Raw genomic sequence first — 20,475 nt, forward strand, 5'->3', positions numbered from 1 at the left:
ATGCATGTACTAAAACGTAAGGACTGTTGCGTTTGTATAAGACGTAAGGCTGTCCGTGACGTTTGCTATGGATACTCTTTTTGGGGTGGCTCGGCAAACCCATTGAGAAACTTAAAAAAAATCGATACAGTGTTAGAGTAAATCTTGAGATTATGTTTAGCTATAATTAAGAGTTAAATATTTTATACAATATTAAAAACCAAAAGGTAGATGTGGTATTCAAAAATTATTTGAATTATTAGTATTTATTTTTTAGAACTAACATAAAAATTTTTATATTATATTAATATATTATTTAAATAAATAAAAAAATAATAATTAAAAAAATAAATTAAAAAAAAACAGTAAAAATGTATCTATATATATATACATTTATATATTTGATAAATTTTGAATTTAAATAAATAATGTAAAATAATAAAGAAAGCGTACATATATTTAGGCATTCATTGTATGGGAATTGTATATTAAATATTTAAGTCTTTTAACCCAATCTTAGTGTTTTTATATAGATGCTAATCTCTTTTCATCCATGCCTCTACATAATATTCCTCTCAAAAAGTCTCATCAAGCTCTGCTTAGTAAAAAATTAGCACATCCTTAACACATACTGTTTACAGCACACTCGCGCTCCCTTTCTCTCTCAATTTCTCTCTCTTTCTCTGTCTCTATAATTTCTCAATTACCTTTCTTCGCATTGAGTCCCATCCCGGGCCCAATTAGTGCTGCAGTAGGCATTGCAAATGCGTGCCCACAAATCGTCTAATCCGGTGCCACTGGGCCGAGAGCAGTGCGAGCTGCGAGCTGCGAGCTGTGCGAGGCTGCTGGTGCCTAAATGTTGACAAATACAACACCTACGATACAAATAAAATTGCTACAGAAGTCCCACCTAGAACGCTCTAACCGGAACGACTTAATTTTCACAAATTTACGCCAGGATGCAGGACGACTCGATCGGGTCTCCTCTCCACTTACCGTGGCTAATTGCTCATGAATAAATTGTTTCGGTTTTCGAATTCCATCGAAAATGCATAGACTGCCTCGCTCTCTCTCTCTCTCTCTCTCTCTCTGTCTGACTCACGTATGCCTACTCCATCTCTCTCGCTCTAGCGCTGCGAGTCCTGCGGAGCAACCAAAATATTATGGTGTTCCCTGCTGTTAGCGCACAGTCAAAGCGAATTTGCTGCGGTAAGAGATGTTGCTGCTTGTTCCTCATCTTCGGCCGGCTCTGCATCGTCTTGCTCGTCTTCACGTTGAGTGTCCTTTTCTGCTCCTTGTCGTCGCTCTGCGACATTTGACATGTCTGTTTGGCTTGACCCTGAGTTTGTGTTCCACTTTGATGTGATTCGTCAATGCGGTGGACTACCGGCTACCGACACAGCAGACTCCAGACTGCAGATTGCAGACCTCTCAACTTCAACTTCGCCTTCGACTCGGCCTGCCCTAAGGATTCCCAGTCTGCGCTCTGACCCTGCAGGAGTCTGCGTCTCCTGCCGACTGCCCAACAGCGTTTGTTGGCGTATCTCAGTGTTGTTTGTTTGGCTGCCTGTCCGTTTGTTTGTGCCGCCGTCTGCTTGTTTGATGCTGCACTGGCATTCGTTCAGCTCCGCATGCCCACCATGGTCGGTGGGTTTTGAGTTGGTTTGAATTCCATTCCACCTCCTGGTGGTTCGCATACCGCAATGCGCTGTATTTATAGTAAACGTAGCCGATCGATTGCGGTTCTGCTTGCCCATATCACAAATGGATGTCCAAGAAGCGGCAACGAAATGACCAGAGGGAGAGAGAGAGAGAGAGAGAGAGAGAGAGAGAGAGAGACAGGGAGAGACAAAGAGAGCCAGTGTAATGAATATGCTATAATATATCTCTGCTTAAATTCTACATAATTGACTTACATAAATGACTTATTGAAGTTTTTTTTTTGGCTGTTAATGTAGCTATAAAAGAAATGAAGCTAATATATTATATATGCATATATGATTATTTTAGTTATTTAAACTGCAAATGCGACCTTAGCAGCGAAACATTTTATATTATCATTAAATATATGAATATTTCATATATTTCATTTATTTATTATTTATATAGTAATAATCGTTATTTATTATAGTAATAATCGTTTCAGCTTCTATTAAAATACAATAGGCATTTATTTATTTATAATAATAATAGTCCTTAATAAGTTGATTTTTAAGCCAAGCCAAGCATATATCTAAGTATATTTATTAGACAATAACTTGTGGGCTGTAAATCAATTCTAGCGCAATTTGTATAAGAAAATATTTAGAGAAATATTTTCGTCACCATGCGCAAATATACATAATAAAAAACATAAATGTAATTATTTAAACTATGTTGAAAAAAAAAAATGAATAGATAATATTTAAAAATTACTAAAATACGTATATAATATTAAATGTACATAAATCAAATCTTAACAAAGATATCAGGCGCTCTTTAGATACTAGAGGAACTGCAATGTATAGACCTCTCGAACCATAACTATCTATGGAATCTTCCTAGATGTTTTCAATACACTATAAAAATACTCAAAATTGAACTATAAAAGATGCAGATATATAGTATATAGAAATATAGTTAACTCTCCATAGAATTCAAAAGTATCTTTAACGTACAATTTATCAATTCCAGTGAATTTCTTCTATATATTGTATATATACATAAATATTTTACTATGATGCAAGGAATATACACTTAACATACAATATACAAGCCCATCCTTTGATTTACTTTAATTCCTATTATAAATAGTAGTATACATGATCTACTATATATACTGTCCTTCATACTACTTTCAACTCATAGACTTAAAAGTATCTTTGAGTTACTTTAATGATATACTTCGATATGCTTATGTATCTACATCATGCAAATTTCCAGCCATAGATACAATAGTATCTCTAAGATACAGAATAGCTTTTTATTCGCGCACTTCTGCCGCTGTCCAGGTACATCTCTCTCGTTCCCATTTCGACTACTTATCGGGCCATTCAGCCACTGCCGTCCACTGCCAGCTTCCCAATCTCTCTGCGCCAGCTTCGCCCTAAAAAAGAAACCGCATGATTATGCGCCCGCACAATATCCAACAATGGTTCACCTAATTATTTGGCTCGTGTTCTCTTTTTCTTCTCGTTTATGTCTCACGATTTTTTGTTCGCTTTTGTTTGGGCCGACAAAAAGCGAGCCAATTTTTAAACGATTTGTTTCTCTTTTTATGAGTTTTTTCCATTGTGCGCATTTTTAGCTGTTTAGCTGTTCGGCTGCTCTACAAACCTCCTAATTGCGGCAGTTCCGACTCCTTGTCCGTGGGTGCCCTAGCTGCAGGCAGCCTCGTGCGCGTCCCTTTTTATTGCGCGAACGCATTTCCACTAAAAATTGTGCCATTTTTTCTCTCACATTTCATTGTTTTGGCCATAAATTGACATGTTTTAGGTAGACGAACGCGCCTTTTTATTGGTGCAACTTCAGGCGAAAATTGTGCGACAACCGCAGCCCAACAGCGAGTCCTTCACCAAGGACCTGCCCAAGTGGCAAACGAAACTTATGCTCAGGCCGCTCCCTAAGACATACTTATATACATGTCATATAAAGATAGTTGATACAATAAAAAATATTGATGCAAATAAAAACTATTTATATAAGAATAATTATTTACAGACCTTAAATAATACTACATAGAATTTTTTATAGATAAATAAATGTAAAAAAAAAATGAAATTAAAAAATAATTAAAATATAAAAATTATATTTTTTGATAAATAAAAAAGTAATTAAAAATATTTAAAAATGTATTTGAGTAAATATATACTAAAAATTGTATTTAAAATTAAAGTTAAACTTTTTAAGAATTTATTTTGATGAATATAATTATAAATTTGTATTTATTTCTGCATTTTAATTTTTAGGGTATATATTAATATTTAGTTTCTTAAAAGATTATGCTTCTCAAACACCTATAAAGAAATTAATTTAAATAAATTTAAAAAATCAAAATAAACAAAATTTCAGTCTCTAATCTCAAATCTTCTCTGCTCATATTTCCGTTCTAATTCTATTGTTTGATGTTTTCTAAACATTCACTGCTTCCAACGCATCTCACCCAACATAAAGCCATATATCCTTGCTCTAAATATCCTACAATGCGCTGCTCTCATTTTCGCGTTTGCCTCAATATAAAAATTAACGAAAATAAAAAAAATAAATAGATGTATATGTATTTCAGTTCTCGATTTTTTCCATTGTTGTTCTGTGTGGCATAAAGAAAGATTGTTTGTCATAAATTTTTGGTAGAGATTTTTGAGTTTTTGGTCCCGTTTTGCCTTTTTGTTATGTTTGCGGCAAAGAAATGGTTCAAGAACTTATTTCCTCAACATATACATGCAAACAATATATAGATGTTTATGCAGATTTTTATGGGCTCGTAGCGTCGTATGGTTCGTTCGCGGAATTTTCATTTGCTGTTCATGTCCTGTCGCGCATTCCGAGGACCGTATATTAGGAATGTAGATCAAAAACTTTTTTGTTTTCATTGTTGCATTTTTTCGCTGCGCTAGTTTTTTTCCCCGAAGCCAGAAAAATGCCGACTGCCGACTGCCGACTGCTCTAATTTTTTAATTCTTCACGGGTTTTTATGGCCGGGCCGGAAAAACGTTTTGGAAAACATGAAAACGCACAGAGAGCGAACGTTTTCTCACAAGGTTACTTAGCACCATTTATATGCCTAGATATACATATATATAGAGTAGTCTCCCGGCTTTGCCTACTTACCTGTTAATTGTGGCCATAATTCAGTGCGCAGCCACGTTTTTACCAACTGCCCGGGCATATTTTTATTAGGGCGTGCCCTAAGCGCATATTACGATCATAAATCTAGCGAACTGTAGACAGCTATTGGTAACTAGAACCAGAACCTAAAATTGACAAATTATTTAATTTTTTAATTGCTCAAAAATGGGATTCAATGAATAAATATATATCAATTAATAATAATCATTTACTTCTAAATTATATAAATTATATATATGAGGTCTCATATAATGGCAAATTATTTTCTATTTGAACTATTTGACATTTATTTTCCATTCATATCTCGAGATCTTAAAGCACGATCATAAAAACTGCTTAAGCTATCATATTAAAGAAAATTAAGATAAATATATATCTTAAACAGATAGATCGCCCTAACTAAACACAGTGACCCACATAGCTCTAAAGTATACTAGACACAGCTTACACATTGTTTACAGGCAGCTTTAACGAAGTTACGGTATATTAATTACTTTCTCATATGCCCTAGCAATATATATGACAATATAATTAGTAACATATAATATATATATTTATGATATAATACAATAATAACTGACACACAATATTATCTAAATAACTGATTAATAAATAACTAAATTTTAAATAAATAACTGATTTCTCTTGATGAGATAGACGGTTCAATGGTTTAGTTATTCCAACTAGAGCCACACATTGAAAAGACTAGAGATGTATGTATATAGAAATTCACAAAAAAATACTCTTAAAGCAGCTTCAAAGGAAATGAATGAATGAATGGGAATCTGAAATTACTATATTATGATCTACAATTGAATTTATAGGCAGTGCCCATATCCTTAAAAATTCGCCTGCCTGCGTCATAGACTATTATTATAGAAGATATCATTTTAATAATTTTAATTTTAGATAAAAAGGTCAAGTTGTACTTGAAATATATCATAAATTTCATAAAAAAAAACTTATAAATAAATTTTCATTAAAATTATCATCAGAACTCATCTAAATTCCCTAATTCTCAAAAGAAAACTAAAAAGAAAATTCGCAAATTTGATTGACAAATGGCTCAGTAATAATTAGATAAACAGGGCTTAATTTCTATAAGCCATAATATGCATATGTATGAGCCCTGTGTGTGTGTGTGTGTGTGTACTTCCCATAATCAGCATAATCAGCGAGATCGGCGCTTTGTGCTAGCAAAATGCCAATAAAATGGCAAAAGGGCAACAAAAGGCGACTTCCATGAACTGAGGTTTTGGGCCAAGCCAAGCCAAGCCAAACCAAGCCGCTTCGAAAGTGTTCGCCGGTGATCGGTTAGGGGTCAGAGGGTAGGGGTCAGGTACACTCAACTCAACTCAGCTCACTTTCGCCTGGCGCGAAGTGAAAGGTTAGAGAATACCGTTCTCGTTGTCGTTGCCGCTGCCTGAGACGTCATAAAGGGTATTTACTGTCGCTGCCGCAGTGTCGCGTTGATTTGCTCGTTGAAAAAAGGTTTGCTCATTCTGCCGTAGAACAAAACCACCGGACAGCGAACACCGGACCGCGGACGGACAATGAACAAAAGCGCAGATGAATGCACAATAGGCAAGGTTGTGGCTAGGGTTCGGCAGTGGGCAAGGCTTGGGCTTACACAGCGACTCGATCAGGTCACAGAACGCTATGCAGGAGCTTAGGTAGAGCCGATGTTCGGCGAGTTAATGCAAATTGCCGCGCAATATAACCCAATAATTTTAACTAACTCACAACGGCAACAACAACACCAACAACAACAACAACTGGTTGAGTTACTTAGTAATGCATAACAATGAGAGCGAGAGACAGTGAAACTGAAATTGAAATTGAATTTGAGCGAGATCTGTAGGCTGAAGGTTTCCTTCATCCATCCATCCAGCCAGCCATCCATCCATGGGTTTGGCATTGAGCTGCTTGTGCGTTAATCCGTTTGCCATCAGCGACATTATTAGTCGATTTTACAAAGATTTTGAGCAAACAGTTTTCACTTTCGAGTTAGATTTTATTGCAGCATCTTGAACAATCGCTGCGTCAGAGACAAACTAGGAAATTGGATGTGGATTTTGGACACACGCTGTGTCTGTCTCTCTACTCGACTCTCAGCCAGCTCGCCGTCGCCGTGCTCTAGTTTCTCTCGACTAAGGTGATTTAGTTGGAATTGATGTCATGTCATTGTGTTTGACTCCGTGTTTGACCGGGTTACCCTCAGGCAAGGCGACTTTAACTTTCAGTTTAAGCGGCGACTTTAACTCCCTTTTCGACTTTAGCTGCTGGCATTTGACGGGCCTTTTCGCACAGGCCGCAACATCTTTGTTTGTTTGTTTATTTAGTGGATTAGACAGCAGCAGTGCGAGGGAGAGTGTGAGGAAGAGGGTGAGGCAGAGGGCTGAGCAGAGCGGGGCTTGACTTGGTTGAACTTTTGGCGAACGGCTTTAGACGCGCTTGATCCATAAGTCATAAACATGCATAATGATGACAAGGATTAGCTATACACACAAACACACACACACACACACATACGCTTCTATATGACATAATTAGCGTTTGCTGAAATTTGGTTATTTTTTGCCTTTTCTCCCTGAGCGGCTTAAGCCTAAGCCAAAACCCTAGCCCAAAAACCCGCGCAGGTATCAAGCACGCTTACGCAAGGCAAAATAAAAATCAAATACAAGCGAAAACAAAAAACTGACAGCACTTTAGCTCGCTCTGCCTCCAGACGCGCCCCTCGCAATTGGCGCCCCCTTGTAACTGCGCTCTGGGTACAGTTGCGCCTTTAGGCAACATGATTATATCATCATAATAAATGTTTGCCGCAACTAAACTGAAACTTTTCAAATTAAGTTTCAACAACTGCGCCCCCAAAAGTATTTCATTGTTTATGCATGTGCGGCTATGCGTGTGTGTGTGAGTCTGTGGGATGGCCTCTGTGGGCGTTGTCCAAAAGTTTTGCTTTATTTGCTCAGATAAACTTCATTTACTGTTAAAGCAGCGACGCCAAGCACTCTCCCTCACACTTAAGCCATTGCCTTCGCTCTCTGCCTCTGCGTCTGTCCCTCTCCCTCTCCCTCTCCCAAGTGTGAGCCCGTTAAACGTGCGGCATAATATTAAGACTTCATAAAAGAGCAAATTATTTGGCTGCCTTCGATCGATATGCCAAACTGCCAGCGAGTGAGCGGGAGCTGTGAAAGGGGGTTGCTGGCGCTCTGGTCGCTCTTCCTCTCGTTCTGTGCATTATGCCATATCATTCTTCTGCCTGATGAAGCCGATAAAATCCCATTATTAAGGGGGCCACTCACGTCTCGTTCGCACCCGTGGCGCTGCCCGCTTGCGGACAAGCGAAACAAAAGATTCGCTCATACGCTATGAATATATGAAATCGCATTCGCCTCTCGCAGCATGAACGAACGACAGCGTGAGCGAGGGAGAGAGAGCGAGAACAGAGAGAGAGCATTGCTGGTGCTGCCGCTGCTGCTGCTCCATGATAACTTGATTATGGGCAGCAGCGACTGCCGCTGGCTTGGACCACCGCCAGGCTGCGCATTATCACGCTTTGCTTGCGCTTTTGCCCCGGCTCCTTTTTTATGTACCATTGTTCCGGCATCGTAATTGCCTTCATCGTCGCATAATTGTCAGCCAGCAGCAGCAAAGGCAGCAGCAGCAACGGCAGCAGCGGCAGCGGCAGCACCACAACATTAGCACCATCGTTCATTGCACCGCAGCAGGCAGTGCGAGGCAACGGCAATAGCAGCACTCAATGCACAGCCCTAGTGCCGTCTCGCTCGCGCACAGCACAAGCCGCGCTCATTGGCTGTTGGCCTGCCTGCGGCAGCCATTGCTCTGCTGCCTTGGTATAAAAGAGAGCCGGGGTAGCTGAGAGCGATACACTTGAGCTGTAACCATCGCAGAGTCAGCATCGTCGCTTTAACCGTTAAGTCGTTTAGTCGTTTCGCATTTCGCATTCGCACTGCCCAGTCCGAGCACTGTGACTTGATTATTCGGAGAGATAGTGACAACGCCCATACACACACACACACACACAAACACATATAAATACATCTATATATATATTGAACAAAATGCACGGATACCGCACCTACAACATGGAGAGCCATCATCATGATAGCAGCACCGCCGTTGACCAGAAGCCGCTGGTTGTCGATCTGATCTCAACACAATACGGCAAACCACAAACGCCGCCGCCTTCGCCAAATGGTAAGTGTCCGGCTAATGCAAACGTAGCTCCAATCGACAATTGGCTAACCGAATCTCTCTCCTCTTCTCCTCTCCATAGAGTGCCTGTCCAGTCCAGACAACTCGTTGAACGGCAGCCGCAACTCCGAGATTCCCGCTGATCCGTCAGTTCGTCGCTATCGAACTGCCTTCACACGTGATCAGCTGGCGCGTCTCGAAAAGGAGTTCTACAAGGAGAACTATGTGTCGCGGCCACGCCGCTGCGAGCTGGCCGCCCAGCTGAACCTGCCCGAGTCGACAATCAAGGTCTGGTTCCAGAACCGCCGTATGAAGGACAAGCGTCAGCGCATCGCCGTCGCCTGGCCCTACGCTGCCGTCTACTCCGACCCCGCTTTCGCCGCTTCCATCCTGCAAGCGGCTGCCAATAGCGTGGGCATGCCCTATCCGCCCTATGCACCCGCCGCTGCTGCCGCCGCCGCTGCCGCGGCCAACCCGATGTTGGCCACCGGCATGCCCACCATGCCAGTGCCGGGACACTCGCCGTACGGCCAGTACCGCTATGCGCCCTATCACATTCCCGCTCGCCCAGCGCCGCCAGCACCGCACATGCATCCGCACAGCCACTCGCACGCCATGCAGGCCGCCATGCCCATGGGCTATCCCGCCGCCATGCTGGGCGCCGCCGCCGTTGCCAGCATGCCGCCCAGCTATGCCGCCGGCCAGCTGCAGCTGCCCAAGACGCAGACGCCACCGCTGGATCTGCAGTCCTCCTCGTCGCCCCACTCATCCACGCTGTCGCTGAGTCCCGTCGGCTCCGATCACACCAAGGTCTTCGATCGCAGTCTCAGTCCGCTGCGCAGCTCCGCCGCCGTCGTCGTTGCCACCACCAGCAGCCCGCTGCCAGCGCCCGGTCTGCTGATGCCCAGTGCCAAGCGGCCAGCGTCGGACATGTCCCCGCCTCCGGCTTGCAACACAGTCATTGCGGAGCCCAAGCCCAAGCTGTTCAAGCCCTACAAGACTGAGGCGTAGGCACCTGCCCAGCCCTGCCCTGCTCCACCTCTTGTTTCTCTCTTCCTCCCCTTGTCAATTGTACAAATTAGTATTTAGTTGTTGTTGTGGACTCCCCCATCCACTCCCTTCGCCCCCTCGCCTCTGCTCAGTGTGCAGAATCGGAACAAAAGAAAACTATTTATCAGTTGTACATAAATTGTAAACTAGCTTGTAATTTTAGTTAACTTTAGTTAAACGAAAACCAAAATCAAAAATCAAAAATAAAATTATGAAATGCAAAAACAAACAAAATTTAGCAAATTTTCTCATTTCTATTTACCTGGGCAACTGCTGGCTGCTTACCTGGCTGCATGTGGAGTTAACCTTTTGCAGCAGCTGCTGATCTTGACCTCGAGAGAGCGAAAGAGAGAGAGAGAGAGAGAGAGAGAGAGAGGTGGCGAGTGAGCCTGTCGTGTGGCACGCTTGACCTTCAGGCTGCAGCGGGGCCCACCCACAGGCGGGGCGAACGCATGTGGCACAAGTCCTTAATGGCATATTAATGCAATTGAAGCAGGACGAGGAGCAAGCGAGACGATCTCCGCCAGATTGTCACACGCAGCGCCTATCCAACTGTGTGCCAAATATCCTTTTCTCTATTGCAATTGCATTGGCACTTTTGCAGCAATGTCCTTGTCCACAAGCAGCAGGCAGTTGGCCACCCTGCCACGCGTCAGGTTGACTCGCCTCGACTCGCCTTGCTTATCCTGTCAATGCGTATCAGTGTCCTCGTCCTGCTAATTAATTGCTTCACTCTGTGCCGTGTTTTGTTTGTTTTGTCATTGTCGATTGTCATAATTGAGAAATCATTGGCACAAGGACAAACACAAACACACATACAGGCACACACACGCACACATACGTGCATGAAAAGGGGCCTCGTCTCTAATCAAATTTGTATTTAATTGCCAGGACCAGAAACATGTGTTTCAAATTGTTCAATTGCCTGGCTCAAAGGGTGTCAATTGCCTCGCCTTATCAACGTGAGCTAAGCCCACCTAACTGAACCCTTAAATATACAGAAATGTATGTATGTATGTATATTCACAGTTACAATATATTCATGTATCTCTTCCCTGTCTATGTGTGTGTGTGTGCGCTCTATCAAAACATGTTTTGACAGCGCATAAAAAATGTTCGTCGCACCCCTTTCGCTGCCTCTTTTATAGGGGGATGCAGTTGGGAATCTCTGCACGCGGCAGCCAAGTGGCAACATTTTATGATTTGATAATGCCAGATAGCCCACATAAAAAACAAGGGAGCTCGGTGAGGGCAAAGACTAGATGATGCCCTGTAAATGGAGTTGCCTCTACTTCTTAAGGTACGAAAGCGATTTCCAAGTTTTCACTGCTTTACAAGTATGTATCTTATATTATCTTATCCATTAATTCCGAATATCATATGTAGTTCGATAGATTGATAGCTAAATAAATAGAACGAGATAGCTAGTAGTTATATCTTACATTCTCATAAATACAATATCTATATTATACCCCTTTTTCTATACTCACAGGGTATCTGGGAAGAGAGAGCAGTGAGTCTACCCTGGGGACCTGGGTCAGGGAACTTGGGTCCAGAGGCAACTAAATTAAAAAGCGCAAACGGAACGGCTTTGGCCTCAACTGTGGGCTGAGCTAGTGCGAGGGGTGTGCGAATGTGTGTGTGTGAGTGCGAGTGTGTATTACTTTGATGGGCGGGGTAAACAAGTCGATTAATTTCTGTTTAGGGGTGTGACTGCCCGGCCAGCAGGTTGTTGATAATTAATCATGTGGGGATTAAGTTGTTTTTGCCAAGTGCTGAAAATATTAGCAGGCAGGTTTATTGAAAAATTATGCACCATAAAAAAAGGAGACTGAGAGAGGGAGTGAGGAGAATTACAAGCGAATTGCTGTGGATTAGCGAGCAACATTTGTCAGTCAGTCGGCAGCAGCAGCAGCTGCGTGATTCGTAGCCGAAATAAAAACAAGTTAACAGATTTTCAGATTTCCAAACAAAATATAAATGCGGTATTATTATCAATTAGGCGGGTATATCTAATTCCAGACGCAATTCAACATTTTATTGCGCACAATCAATGGCATTTGGCACTCGAATGAATGGCCGACACTTCATGAGAACTTCTCCCACAACTCGAACACGAGATGAACAGAGATGAGATGAGAAAAAAAACCAAATACACACACAAATAAATAGAAAAACAATGCATAATTCAATAGCTCAAGGCCCAGCCCAAACGCATTTATGAGGGGGCAATCTGGTCGCCCCTCCCGCCCCGCCGCCTCCTGCCATGTTCAAACAAAATTAAGTTTTATTGGTGCGCGCAGTGAGCTGAGATGAGAGATGATGAGTGGGAAATTGAGCGCAGCTGAGAGACAAACCCGAAACCCTTCGACAGTCGAGAATACAGCCAACTGAGCTAAGCCTCGATTGTGTTGTGCTTCTTCTTTTTTTCTGATTTCTTTTAATAGTGAATTAGCACCTCGCCTGCCGCCGCCGTCGGCTCACTCTGTTTGGCTTTGGCTTCGGCTTTATGGCCATCATCTGGCTGTGTTTTGGGTGTCGGGCCCACTTTCCCAAAACCGTCGGCATTTGCACAAAAGCCAGCTTTTGTAACCAGGAGTAGATGAATCTCTTTGCGTGTGTGTGTGTGTGTGAGCGCGGGGCAACCGCAATTTAGACATCCACTTCTTAGCAACGCTCTTTATGATGTACGAATTTCACACTAAGTGTCAATGAATATAAAGTGATCATGGCACAGTCACAGTCATAAGTCACAACTCACAGTCGCAAGTCGCAGTCGCAGTCACAGCTAGAGTCACAATTGTAGCTTAGAGTTTCGGCGAGATCAGAGCTCGGCCCTTGGAGTGTTATACAACTTGGCTTTATTCCCAGCGTTTAGCCAGCTAAGCGGTCCCATTCATTGCGTACAGGAACTAAGCTGGAGAGCTCAACACTAGACAACATAAATGAGGCTTGCAAAGTCTACAAGTAGATTGTTTAAATAATATGTTAATATATGAGGTTAAAAATGAAAGCTGTTGTATATAGTGTTTATATACACATATATCATTTATATATGTATATTAAATTTAATTTTAACTTAGCATAAGTCATAATCTTTTTTTAGAGGGCTTGAATATAGCTTTAAATCAACCCCTTGAAATTTTATCTAGCCATATTAAATGGATACAAACTTTGGCTAGAATTCAAATCTAGCGCGTGTTTTGCTAATGAAAATATTAATTTATTTTTCATGTTTCAAGACAGCGCGCAACTTTATATTTAATATCACATATTTTTTAAAGTTTTTTTTTTGTTTAATTTAATTTAAATTAATATATTCTATGATTTTTTAAGCGAAAAATATAATCAAAAGATATTATTTTATTATATTAAAATAATAGCTATAAATGCGCTATAGAGTCAACAACAAAAGCTGCAATAAAACTATAATAGACAAAAAAAAAAAAAAAAAAAAAAATAGCGAAAATAAATCGTGAGCCATTTTCAAAACAAATATAGCTTAGACTTAGATAAAAAATACTTTAATAGAATAAATTTATAAATATATTATATTTTATTTATAAACAATGTCTTGAGACCCAAGAAGTGTTGATATATGATAAAAAACATCAGGTTTTTTGGCAGACGATGAAGAATTTGAAAACGCCAGCTTTACTACTGAAGACCTAAACCAACACTAGAGATATATATCACAGTTATTTAGTTATCATAGATATATGTATATAGATATTCGCCTTTTATTTGAGACATACATGTATTTACACATTTCACATTTCAATTGAGACATCTCTTTAGCTCTTGGCGCCCTTCTAAGCAATCGCAGATATAAAGTTGTAAAAGAATAGTATATACTTATGTTTATATAAGCCATAGTATTATGAAATCCCATATCAGTCACTTGATTTTGTTGCAGAGTGTAGTTAAAGTAGATATGGGATTTTTTATGCAGATGCCAATTGAGCTTTGTATTGTTTGCTGTTGCTTTGTATTGAGTTTTGGGCAACTTTTGCAACCACTTGCGGTTGCCACACACACACACACACCTACACACACACACACATAGAGCATGTCTAGTTGCTGTCATCGTATGAATAAACATCTTTGTAAAATGATAATGCCGCTACGCACAAATAATTTCACACATTTAACGCATACACAGCGGCCCAATCAAGCGGTCAATCAGTCAGTCAGCTAGTCAGTTAGTCAATCAGCCAAACAGCTAGTCAATTAGTCAGTCGTTTGTCATAACACGCATAAAACATGCCCAACAAAAACATGAAACATTAATATGCGCACAACTTATTATAATTTGTATATGTCTGGGGTAGCTTCGGCTATGGGGAGTGGTGAGTGGGGTGTGAGGAGTGCGACGATCTCTCTGGCATTTGGCCAATTTTCATGCTGTCCATTAACGAGGCATGCGTCCACGCTTATCTGTGAGCATTTTTCTGTTGGTCTCATCATTTTCATGGATATTAACAACTGATAATCGCAACAATCAAAACGAATGGCGAGAAATGAGGCCAAAGCCGAAACTTAATACAAAGCGATAGAGAGAGAGAGAGGTAGAGAGGGGAGTGCTGGGCGGGGTTGTATATGATGTCAGCAAAAATTTGTGTTTTATTTTCACATTTCCATATGCAATTCGCTGCGCTGCAATTGGCTAGGATTGAGCTGGGCAGTTGGAGCGGGAGTTGAAGGTTCCAGGCATTAGAGCAGCCTGATAAGCTGCAAAGCAATTGCCATGGCAAAAACACGAAAATTGCCATAAAATTTGACCAGTCAAAGAGGGAGAGGGTAAGGGAGGTTCACAATAAAGCGAAAATAAAATCAATTGCTGTTGATAGATGCTGCGGCTGTCCAGCGCTTGGGGTCGCCGACAATAAATCTGCAGCTGAGATAATGAAACTAGAATGATTGCAGCAATCACTGGTGTGGCAAGCTGGAAGCTGAGCATTAGAGAGTGTGGAATGTGTATGTGTGTGTGTGTGTGTGGCTGCGCTTCAGTCAATGCGCATGTCGAGTGCCATTTGGCATACATTATGTACACGATTCGTCTGCTCTGGCTCAGGTTCGCCTGAACGGATCCTGCGCATTTGAAACGTGTCAATTTTATTGCGGTTTGACTTTGCCCAAAAAAAAAAAAAAACAAACTGGTATAGAAAAAAACGAGAGGGAAGCCAGGAAGCCGTAAAGAAAGTCAGCCAAGTCAAGGAAAAGCCCTGGTTGCTTTGCCTCAACTTCTTCCTCTTCTTCTTCGCCTTCTCTGTTTCTTTCTGGCTTGACTTTGTGATTTATTGCGCTCGTTTTTTTCGCGTTATTTTTTTAGGGCGTTAATGGCCATCGTAAAGCCGCAGTGGGCCTGCTTCCAGCTCGACTGCCAACACCATTCCAACTGCCAACTGCCAATTGCAGTTGCAGTTCGCGCACTGATTCTAAAAAATGAAAACAGTTTTTATGAATTCTCTGGCCTCTGACTCTGACTCGGACTCGGGCCGCATTGTTCAATGTGCGCCTGATCCTGCGCGTTGTCCTTTTTCGCATACATATCTATTTTTTGTCCGTTCGCCTCTTCGCTGGATTTTTACCTAGCCCAGTCTTTTATGGCCAAACAAATGGCAGCGATTATATTCGGTTTCGGTTTCTGGCTCTGTTTTTTAGGCCATAAAAATTAGGCGGCATAAAAAAACTGCATTGGAATTCTAGTTCTAGTTTCAGATTTTTAGATTTTTAGGTTTTTGCACATTTCCTTTTCTAGTTTTCTATATTTGTGTTTATATTTTTTGTATTTGGATTTTTTTTTTTTTTTTTTTTTAGAATTCGCCGAATTTCGGAAGCGGAACGACCTTGTCGCGCTGCTGCGGTGCGCGAAATATTTTTTAAGAACTGACTTTTCGTAAATGTCAATTGTGATCGCAGCTCATCATAAAAAAAAGATCAAACCGAACGTCTCTAGAAATGATTTTTTTATTATTGACCTAAAAAACTAAGAAGTCGAACAATGCGAACGGCCCAAAAAGTCAGCCAGGTCTAGAAGGCGAACGCTAAAGAAGAGTAAAGTGTGATTTACACATTATTTACAAGGCTAGCGAAATCAATGTGGCTAACGGGCCAGTGGGAATTAACTTCTGGACGGGTCAACACTGAAGACGAAAGAGAGTGAAAATCGGCAGTTTATGGTAGAGTTAAGAAGCGGGACGGTATGTGTATATATGTATAAACTTGAGCTGAGTTGAAATTTAAATTTAGTATTGGTTAAAAAAGTATAAATATGAATAGCTTAATAGGGCATAATCAATGCGAGCCAAGATACAAAGTAGATAGATTTTCGATTATATATTTTATTCATTTGATAAAAATCAAATAAACAAATAATTTCCAAATACTCTACTTAAACAATTTATAGTACTTTAGCTCTCTTTTGTTTCACAACTTTTAATTTAACAAACATTGTCTACATAACTTACTCATATTAGTTGGGTATATCCAGCTAAATATTTACTAAATATATTAAACTTTACTCTGATAACCGAGCTGTAGGTTAAATATTATACCATTTTCTGACTGCATGAAACCTCTTTTTCCACTATGAAAAACTAATTAAATGATCCTTGGAAAGCCGCAGGATGCGAATTGCGCAGTGCCTAAAACATCAAATGCCGCAAGCCGACGCGAATTCTATCGAACGTTCGTTCCCAATTTCCAAGTCTTCGATTAGATGCAGCTTGTTTGAACTGAGCCGCCCAGTCGCTGGCCACAGTTGCGGATAGATTTGTGTCGATGTTGCATCCACATGCAAATTACGCAGATTAATTGTGGCAGCGGTCACGCCCATTAGCCAGCCGCCCTTAGTAAGCGAGTGTGTGTGTGTGAATGTGTGTGTTACGTGTAGCTGCAACAGCAGCCGTGACCTTCGACCTTTTGTTGTTGTTGTTGTTGTTTCTGGTTCTCTTCTTTAGATATTTTTTCACATGCCATTTCATGCCGCTGCTCCTGCTGCTGTCATTGTTGTTGCTGCCTGTTCGTCGTCCTGTCGTCCTTTTTTGAGCATGCTAAAAATCGAGACGTCTTATCCAGAATTTCTGGCCGGATTAAGCATTTTATGACGGCAAATGCTGTCAATAAAACGCTAAGCGCTTTCCGCTAATCCCCCAAACTGTAAAATCTATCTGCATCTGAAGCAGCCTGTATCTGTATCTGTATCTGTATCTGTATCTGTATCTGTATCTGTATCTGTATCTGTATCTGTATCTGTATCTGTATCTGTATCTGTATCTGTATCTGTATCTGTATCTGTATCTGTATCTGTATCTGTATCTGTATCTGTATCTGTATCTGTATCTGTATCTGTATCTGTATCTGTATCTGTATCTGTATCTGTATCTGTATCTGTATCTGTATCTGTATCTGTATCTGTATCTGTATCTGTATCTGTATCTGTATCTGTATCTGTATCTGTATCTGTATCTGTATCTGTATCTGTATCTGTATCTGCATCTGTATCTGTATCTGTATCTGTATCTGTATCTCTATCTGTGGTATTTTAATTTCCCTTAGCTCTTCCTTTATTTCCACCCGCCACCATTTTTTATTGATCAATGAATTCGGCAGCCTAACAAGCCCTCTTCACTTCCCCCACCACTGCCACGCCTGCCAGCTGCATTATTGACATAGAAAAAAATACGAATCCAAATGTGAATCCGGAACTCTGAGCCAAATATAGCTCAAGTCTTTGAGTAGCTCTCATGGACGTAGCTCTCTGTGACAATGCAATCAATTAGCATACAATTAAAAAATGCTTAAACAAGGAAATCAACAGCAGCAGATGCACAGCAGACTCAGTCCATGTATCTGTAGAAGATGTATCTGTGGCAGTAGCTGGGGATCTATCTGCATCTGTGCCTCTACAGATGCGTCGTAAGTGGTCGCAGATCAAAGCGACGACGACAACATAATTGCTCGTTCACTTCACAGTTTTCTGATGACTTCGACATGGCCACAGCAAACACTTAATGCTCCATATACATTTATTTCAGCTGCACTGTGAGAAAAACTAAGCTACATTCTGTTACGTGTGCTGCAAGTATATTTGCTTGCAACTGTTTGAAATCCACTCATTTGCTACCCAAATTTCTTGCAGTGCAGCTACTAAATTTGTATCTTGCATTGTTATAAATTGTATCTTTTATGTTGTTGCGGCTTGTTGCGACTGCTCTGGTGGCCCTGCTCTCCCTGCTGGCCCTGGTGGCGCCACAAGCTCCTTTAACCGCTGACTGCAATGCTGCTAATTGAGTTTTAAGTAGTTTTGCAGCATCCACTTGAGCGCAGCGGAAGTTTAAGGTCCTGCTGCATTTCCTGCTGCCGCTTGCCCTTGACTAGACCAGCCATCTCTCTCCTCCTCCCTCTCTCTCTCTCTTCTTCTCTTGATCTGTGTGTGTTTGCCTGAACAAAGTCAAACTCTAATCCACAAATATTTTCAACTCTTTGGCACTAAATCGCTGCCTCTAATCACTTCCACGAAATGCATAATTGTGCCATTGCTTTTGATACGCTAACCGAAAGAGAGAGAGAGAGAGAGCGAGAGAGAGAGAGAGCGCGGGACCTGTATCCTTGGCCAAGTCTTTTTCACTGCCCGCAGCCAAGTGCCAAATCCTGGCAGAGACAATGCCAATAGAATGAACGACAAGTAGCTGCGAATTATCAATCCTATCATGCTTTTATGGCCAGCCCAACTCTTCCACAGTTCAGCGAATTTTTGCATTTGCATACCCAGCAGCGGGTCGACCCGGTTCGGCTACCCCTTTTTGGGCGGGTTGTGCGCGCCGCGCTGATAATCCTTCTAAATGTTTGCATTAATTTCGAGGCGTAAACGGATTAGGGCGTCGGTGCTGGGCGTTACCCGCAGCCAGCAAAACCACCGAGGACACCGACTGACCGACTCGCTGACTCGCTGGCTGACTGACCTGCACCGGCAGCAGCAGCCACGCCTCCTGCTGCTGCTGAGGCTGCTGCTCCTGCAGGAGTTTTAATCCTTTCGCATTTGCGCTGACTTCTGCACTAAATCTGCGCCTAAGCCGCTCAACCCGGGCGAACGGGTTGCGCCTGCGACTAACGGGATTAACTCCGATTACTCCAGATGATCCGCAGAAGTCAATCGGCTACAGCAACAGCAACAGCAGCAGCCGCCGTCGCCTAATTGCAGCAGCTAAAGTAAATTTGTGAAATCCCCGATGCAAATCCAAGTTTCAAGTTTATCATCCGTTCGACTCTCTGTTTATTTGTTTGTTTTCGTTTGTTTTGAGAATTTCTGGCAATTAAGTTGGCGATTTGCTGCGCCTATTTCTGTAGCTCAGGGCGTGGCGCAAGTCGGGGGCGTGTGCAATATACCTGTTAGCCAGCAGCAACAACAAGCAGCAGCAGCAGCAGCAGCAGATCTAACAAAGTTGACTTTCCACTCAAGGTCGAGTTGAATCCATTTTTTAAGCAGAACTCACTGTTTTTTTTAGCATTTGACAACAGCTAATACTGCAGATTATGCGAGGATTATGCGTTGATTGCGCGCAATTATCGTGTGCTGCTCCTGCAGTGCCAGCAAAAGGCGGAAGGCAAAAGGCGAGAGGCGAGAGGCCTTTACGATTCACGCTAAATCCTTTGAGCAATCCTTGCGTAAAATTTCATAACCCTACACAACTCTTAGCCAAAAGGGATATTCGTGGAAGTTCGCACATCCTTCCACATCCTTTTTACCTCTTGCCAATCCGTTGGCTAAAAAACAGCCAACAATTTCCGCATAAATTCTCAGGTAAAATGCGAAAAAAAATAACAAACAAACAAACAAACACGCAAATGTTTCGCAATAAACACGCAATGCTTATATAACGGGTTCTTATGATATATAACTGGTAAAAGAAGAAACTAAAGAGGAAAAGTTGAAGCTAAGCCATTTTGTTAGTGTATTTTCCAAGTTTTTCACTGTGCTAAAAATTGACGTTAATTGCAATTGCAATCGCTGGCAATTATAAACGGCGCAGATGTGGCTGCAACAACAGCAGCGGCAACAGCAGCGGGTGGTGGCTGAGCGTGGGTGATAAATGTGCGTGATTTGGAATGAATGTGCATCGATTAAAACCGCAAGGCAATCAATTTGCGCCTTTTAACCGATTCCGACGCCAAATTGGCCTCGTACACACAGCCAATTAATGTCAGAGCAGCAACAGCAACAGCAACAGCAACAACCCTCGGAGCAAAACAATTAACACAGGACAAAGGGCAACGGGGTCATGGGGGGGGGGGGGTATTTCCAGCATTTAGACACATTCCGCACGATAAACCCAGCAATAAAGTCAAGCCGAGGCGTTTAATTGCTGTTGTGCTCGTCAGTTGTCGGCTCTTCCT

At 41.6% G+C, this 20,475-nt stretch overlaps 2 protein-coding genes across 2 annotated transcripts in view; both read left to right on the plus strand.

The window, feature by feature from the left end:
• LOC108654236 (uncharacterized) overlaps nucleotides 1–20,475 on the plus strand; it is a 125,383-nt gene that overhangs the window by 52,543 nt on the left and 52,365 nt on the right. The window lies entirely within an intron of this gene.
• eve (homeobox protein even-skipped) lies at nucleotides 8,706–10,311 on the plus strand. The gene is made up of 2 exons (XM_018104952.3): nucleotides 8,706–9,030; nucleotides 9,110–10,311. The coding sequence occupies exons 1-2, from the start codon at nucleotides 8,895–8,897 to the stop codon at nucleotides 10,036–10,038; spliced, it is 1,065 nt and encodes a 354-aa protein (XP_017960441.1). The 5' UTR covers nucleotides 8,706–8,894; the 3' UTR covers nucleotides 10,039–10,311.

This window comes from Drosophila navojoa, chromosome 5 (genome assembly GCF_054131105.1).
Source record: "Drosophila navojoa isolate 15081-1374.11 chromosome 5, UAZ_NAV_1.0, whole genome shotgun sequence".
NCBI classification, from domain to species: domain Eukaryota; kingdom Metazoa; phylum Arthropoda; class Insecta; order Diptera; family Drosophilidae; genus Drosophila; species Drosophila navojoa.